The 7,065-nt window shown below is 38.8% G+C and overlaps 1 protein-coding gene across 1 annotated transcript; it reads left to right on the top strand.

The window, feature by feature from the left end:
- Positions 1 to 1,726: 1,726 nt before the first annotated feature.
- On the top strand, positions 1,727 to 5,614 carry LOC145132491 (uncharacterized). Its single transcript, XM_079067289.1, has 6 exons — positions 1,727 to 1,926; positions 2,337 to 3,566; positions 3,657 to 3,747; positions 3,837 to 3,994; positions 4,071 to 4,196; positions 4,289 to 5,614. Exons 2-6 carry the CDS (start codon positions 2,400 to 2,402, stop codon positions 4,934 to 4,936), a joined length of 2,190 nt encoding a protein of 729 aa, XP_078923415.1. The 5' UTR covers positions 1,727 to 1,926; positions 2,337 to 2,399; the 3' UTR covers positions 4,937 to 5,614.
- The last annotated feature ends 1,451 nt before the right edge of the window (positions 5,615 to 7,065 follow it).

Consider the following 7,065-nt stretch of genomic DNA (forward strand, 5'->3'; position numbering starts at 1 on the left):
CACATGTTGTTTGATTGGGGGTTTAGGTTGAGGCAGTCCTGCTTTGTGCTGAAGGCCAACATACCCAAGGCGGTCCGGATAGACTACAGACCCAGGATGGTATGATAGTCAAACCGAAGGCCCGGCGAGCGGTCCGGATAGGCTGAAGGCCCGGCGAGGCGGTCCAGACGTGTCGAAGGCTCGGAGAGCGGTCCAGATAGACTGAAGGCCTGCGAGGCGGTCCAGTCAGGCTGAAGGCTCATTATGTATGCTGTTTTGTATTTGCTGATATGTTATGAGTATGGTTATATGAGGTTGGTATTTTGGGGGTAACTCACTAAGCATTCGAGCTTACATTTATCGATTATTGTTTCAGGTACTTCTGATGATCGCGGGAAGGTAAAGGCGTGATCGTACCGCTCCTCACATTTTATGATTTTATGATTTAATCCTTAAATACTCTGACAATATACTATTTTGAAAACAAGTTTGTAATAATCACGTGTTTTGAAATGTTTTAAAAAGTTTTAATTTGGCTTGAATTTTTGGGTGTTACAGCGGAGATTTTAGCGGGCCAACAACCAAATATTTATTTGTGAGATTCAGCAACATGATGTGAGTTTCCTCACCGTGTTTATCGGTTCGAAGACACCAATGTCGGCCCATGGTTTGATATTTTAGTATGCTAGATGCTTGCGTGACTCTTGCATGTGTTATGTGTATATGTTTACCGGGTGGGACTCGATGCCAGGCGGGGCCCGATGACTGTACTGTATGAGGTATTTAGAGAGAGAAAGAGAGGGTAAAAGGTGTGAGGAATGAGGCTGCCCCGCACCTCTATTTATAGGCTGGAAATCTGATCAACTCGCCGAGTCGGAAAACCTACTCGCCGAGTCCATGCCACATGTCACGATCTGGTGGCTAGCCGTGAGGAGGAAGCAACGGCCAGGATTTCGCCACGTCACCCGATTTCGCACAACTCTTTCCCGACTTAGAAAAATCATAACTTTCGCATACGAGCTCCGTTTTCGACGTTCTTTATATCCACGCGTAGGTGGGATCATACTCTACAACTTTCGTTTAGACTCCATCGGCTAATTTTGATTTAATTTTTACAGTTATATTTTTAACAAGCCGGGACAGGAAAAGTCCGTTAAAAATTCATAACTTCTTCATCTGACGTATGTTTTCGTTTGTCTTTTTACCGTTATGCTACTAATATAATATGAACCGATGAAAATGTCAGCATAGTTAAGATAAAGGTTAAAGATCTGTGATAGTGGTCCCCATTTTTTATAAAAATGTTAATAATAAACATGTTAATAATAAATAAATAAAATACATAGGGTAAAATAGTTTTTTTTTTAAAACTAATTAGCGAATTTAAAGACAACTATTAAGCATATTAGAGACTATTTGAATTGATTTTAAAAAATATGGACTATACATACAATTTGACATTTGGAGTAGGAATGCATCAATAATATTTAACAACGTTAAAAAAAAAAATAGGCCTTTAACAGTTATAAATCTGGCTAACGAGAGGACAATAAGTTATGTTTGTAAGAGAATCTTATAAAAAAATAAAAAATATATATATACAAGATTTAAGTAAGAAGTAAAAGGCCATAAATCTATGAAATTGAGGAAGGTTTTATTGTCCCCATTTAATCAAAAACAGAAAAAGACAGAAAAGTAATGGAACAGGGACAATGGAGAGTAGTAGTATGTAGGGTTATACAACACAAACACCAATTTTTACAGACCTCCACTTCTCGTTTATCGGTCCATCCCTTCTTCACGAATATCAAGGAATTTCTATTTCTTTCTCCCTTTTAATTAAATTTAAATCCCCAATTCTCCATTTTTTTTCACAGTTTTAATAAATTTTAACCCCTTACAATTCCAATCCCATTTGGCATTTTCATTCAAAGGAAGAAGAAGAAGGTAAACAACAATCTCCTTTCCACCTTCCATATAATATACATACATTATACGTAATTTCTTCCGTAACTTTAGTTTTAATCTTCATCGACCCATATGATTATGTAATCCCTGTCGTCATCGTTCTTCAAAACGATGAGTTTTACGTTAATTTCTACCGACGAGACCAGGTTCCATTTATCAATGCAGAAAGCATATGGAGGTATGGTTAACGCGGAGAGATTCAATGGGCGTTGGATCTGGATCCACGACAGATATATTGGTTGTTCTTTAATACTGTATTATAATAACAACAAATAATTACATTAGCTGTTAGAATATATATAATTGCCTTTACTGATCTGGGTTGGTGTGTAATCTTTTTATTGGGGTTTTAATTTTTAATTAATATGTTTGGTATGTTCATTGCCTAGGGCTTAAAATGGTTGCTTTCTTGAGGTGACGTTCATGGGCTGAATTAAAAAAACAACAAAAACATGAATAGCTCATGCGAGGAAGACGAGTATCGATTTTTCGATGCTCCCGATAGCATTGGCTCAGTCGACTCGCTGCCTCATCCTGTTTCTGAACCTGACGAGATTAGCCATGGGGGTGATGATGACGACGACTCTGTGCCTAATGATTTCCAATATGATATATGGGCCAATGCTCCTACAAGTGTTCTCCAACGAAAGCACACTTTCCTTCGATTAATGGGTTTAAGCTCCGAGGAAGACGATCATATTCTATGTAATGATACGGTTGACGACGATGTGGTGATACGGGAAATCGAAATCGACGATAGAATTATGCAGACCAGTGGAGCCGTGCTGAGAACCCCCATTGTAGAAGATGATGAACAACAAGAAAAAGAAGAATCTCCGGTTAGTTCCTCTAATTCAGTCTGGTGCGACGATGCCACATGTTCTTCGTCTACAATTTCCAGAATTGAAGAATCTAATGGCGGTGGGGAGTGCAAGGAAGAAGAAGAAGAAATTGGAGGGAAGTTATTGGCGACAACAGATATCATACCAGCTCCGGTCGTTCAGAATTTGACAGATAGGCTTAAGGTCGCCGGGACAATGGTGAAGACGATGAACAGAGTAAAAGGTCATTTTTTTGGTAGGTTACGGTCAATGACGACGCGTAGGTCTGATAGTTTGGCACTTATGCCACCACCTCCGCCACCACCGGAGCCCCAGTGGGGGAAAGTTCAGAGAGTCAGAGTTCGTCAAAATAAGAAGAGATTAAAGGAACTATCGGCTGTATTTATCGGGCAAGATATTCAAGCTCACGAAGGTTCAATTTTAACCATGAAATTTAGTCTTGATGGGCGTTATCTTGCTAGTGCTGGAGAAGATATGGTGGTCCGTGTTTGGCAAGTTGTTGAAGATGAAAGATCCGATGAAATTGATATTCCAGATGTTGACTCCTCTTGTTTATACTTCACTGTGAATAATCTTTCAGAATTGACACCATTAACGGCGGACAACGAGAAAGAGAAGGAGAAACAGAAACTTAGCAGGATGAAGAGTATGAGAAAAAGTAAAAACTTAGCCTGTGTCATCTTTCCTCCTAAAATTTTCCGGATACTAGAGAAACCAGTCCATGAGTTCCATGGACACACCGGCCATGTCCTCGATCTCTCATGGTCCAACAATAACGTGAGTGTCGTCAATCATGATTAAGAAAAACTACAACTCTGGTTTTTTGATCTTGAGGAAGTGATTGAAAATTTGTTTTTGATGTTATAGTTTCTTCTATCGTCATCGGTTGATGAAACAGTTCGATTGTGGAGAGTTGGAAGCGATCAATGCCTTCGAGTCTTCCCGCATAGCAACTATGGTATTGATTCTGTCTCAAATGGATTAATTTTATTCATATATTACTTAATCGTGATGATACTTGCTTACATTTGATAAAACAAAATGCAGTGACATGTGTGGAATTTCAGCCTTCGAATCAAAATTATTTTATAAGCGGTTCAATCGATGGAAAAGTCCGAATGTGGTCAGTTTCTAAATGCCAGGTGGTCGATTGGATAGATTTACGTGAAATAGTCACGGCTGTGGCTTACACTCCCGATGGAAAGGTTCGACACTATACCATTCCCATTCGTATTCATTCATTACAAAATCCAATTACTAATATAAAAAAAAAAATTCCAGGGTGGCGTCATCGGATCCATGAACGGTTGTTGTAGTTTCTTCAGCTTACCAGAAAATCAGTTTCAAATGGAAGAATCGGTTTACCTTAATAGTAAAAAGAAGTCACAGAGGATAATCGGTTTCCAGGTGATCATTGTTTCCGAGTCTTTTTAGAGTTTAAATTCATATCACACTTCAATAACATAATACTGATAAATGGTCATTGCATTACATTACAGTATTACCCACAAGATCCAAGTAAACTTATGGTGATTTGTGCGGATTCCCAAGTCAGAATCCTCAACGGCATCAACGTGGTTGGGAAATTTAAAGGTCAAAGGACATCTACAAATCCGATTTGTGCAACCTTCACGTCAGATGGGAAACACATTGTTTCATCAAACGAGGATTCAAATGTATATATTTGGAACTGCTATGATCAAAAAGGACTTTCGTTTGACCAAAATAAGACTGTCACATCCTACGAATGTTTCTCTGCTAACGCCTCGGTTGCAGTCCCGTGGTCTGGTTTTGTGGGCGGTGGAGGGGAGGTGGAGGATGGGTGGTGCCGCTCATTGCCGCCATGTTACTTCTCCCAGTACTTTACAGAGTCGATACCAAAAGCTTCTGCGACATGGCCAGAAGAAAAACTTCTGGCATCCGGTCCTAGTCAGCCACCTCCACCTGGCATTTCAAAGTCACTGTCAAAGTCACTGTCAATGTCCATGTCCTTGTCAACTCCGTTACGTAAATCTGATAAAAAATTTGTCCGATCGTCGTCTTCTTGCTCGTATAATTGTCACACATGGGGTCTTGTGATCGTGACAGCTGGATGGGATGGACGGATCAGATCGTTTCTCAACCACGGGCTACCAGCTACTGTTTGAGATTTTTTTTTTTTTTAAAAAAAAAAAACGGAAAAGGTTAAAGTCTTGGTGAAATGAACATAACAAGACCATCAGTTTAATCATGGGGTACAAAGAAAACAGCCAATCCTGCCTTATTTGATTTGGGGGATTCTCTGAATCAAGGCTTATTCGAGAAAATCATGTGTTCTGGCCCCGGGTAGAGGTGGAGTCATCCGGGCAGGTGGGGGCCTGTATCCGGGCAGCAGGTACGGAAACAGGAAGGGGTTGGTTGTGACTTTTTAGGGAGGGCTAGAGAAGCAGTGATGAATGATTGAGTACAGAGTGGGGTCAAAATGGGCAGAAATGGCGTTTTATGTGCTTGTATGGCTTTTACTTTTGGTCCAAGCTTTCTTCTGATAAAAATGGGGGGTAAAAAGCAAAATATGTTCGTTCATGACTTTATTAGTGGGAGATTGAGGGGTGATAATATATTGTCTTTTACAGTTTACTTTACTAACAAAGCTGTCATTGGTGTCTGGCATTCTGTATTTTGTATTTTGATGCCGTATAGATTATAGACTAGCAACTAGCAAAGGGTATTGGGTTATTTTCTGGAGTAGCTCCATTGTACATAACTACCCCTTCATTAGGTTTTCAAACTGTATCTATAATTTTGGCTCTAATGATTTTGTGGCAAAATAGATCAACATTTATCAATCATGCACTTACTTTGTTTCATAGTTAAATTAATTAGATAAATTTCATTGAGTTTCTACCAAATTACTCAAAAGGAACAACAGCCAGTGTATGAAGAACAAGAATCAGCATGCGAATTCCAATAACACCCAAATGGATACTAATTCTATACCAAACTGTATTTGATAAGAACAAATGATATTTGCATATAAGCACAAAATGAAAACTTATAATTCTTGGGGATAATGCAGGATTTATAACCAAGTAAACACAATGACACTTTAGCATTCTGAATTTCTCATAGTATCAAATAAAGAGCATCTACAATTTGCTTGAATAGTAGTTTGATGACAACATGATACAATGATTTGCGAAACCATTTCAAAGCAACTTTCTTCAAGCGGAGGGCCAACACAAGATACAATAATTTTCGAAACAAAATAAAAAATATATCATCCAGAGAAGTAAGAAGTTCAACCAAAAGTGAAACCGTAATTAAGAGATCGTAGCATTACAATAGAATCACATCAACTCAATTATACGACAATATCAAGAATAACATCGAAAACTCAAGTACATACTTTTTGTTCTTGGATTCTGGATAGGATCAACAGATGAGAAGAACGATTTACACGGGGAGATCCTCGACGGAGGTGGGGGTGTGTGCGGAACTATCGGATGCTGGAAATTGGATATTTGTTTGCATGAGAGGACGATCTTTGGCTTCTTCTTCGTTCTCATCGTCGGAATCGGAGGTATTCAGGTTGACGCAGGAGAAACGTTCCAGCGATGCGAAGAACGCCGATGCCACGTTGTTGCCGACCCAACAGGCTACTCCTTCGAGCTTTTCGTACGACAAGATACTCGGATTCTCCATCTTCGACGAATTTCTCCGATCTGTGTTATATTGACTTTGATCTGGTCTTCTTTCTGTCCTAATTTGATTACGGGAATGCAAACCCTAGAACACAAGGGGAAACTTACAGCCTACAGAGAGAGTTTGTGGAAACTTAAGCGAGCAAAGGCATGCGTGTCATGCGTGTGCTTTCATTTTTGAAATAACTCCCCACGGGTCTATTTAAGTAACACTCGACACAAATTTTAAATTTGTTCGTTAGATTTTCAGAAATTGGAACTTTGTTTGAGTAAATTATATTGTTTTGACATCTTTTGCATTAAAATTCTAAATTCAAAAATCATTTTGTGTCTTTTTTTTCAAAAGAATAATCACACAAATATCGTTTCATTATCAGAAATAAAAACAACATTTTCTCTCCAAATTTTCTTCCAATGCTCGTCACACTTCTTATTGCTATCTTGTTTTCATTAAGACAAAGAAAATTGTTACTCATTTTTTATTGGAACCCAAGCTACTTTTTCTTCCAGACTTTTTTTCTTCCCAAATGATTGTCTTTCTATAGCTCGCCTTTTGTTAACATATTCAACATTACGTGCAACAATAATCGTCATAT

This window comes from Lactuca virosa, chromosome 8, assembly GCF_052849685.1.
Source record: "Lactuca virosa cultivar CGN04683 chromosome 8, Lactuca_virosa_CGN04683_v6, whole genome shotgun sequence".
Lineage (NCBI taxonomy): Eukaryota > Viridiplantae > Streptophyta > Magnoliopsida > Asterales > Asteraceae > Lactuca > Lactuca virosa.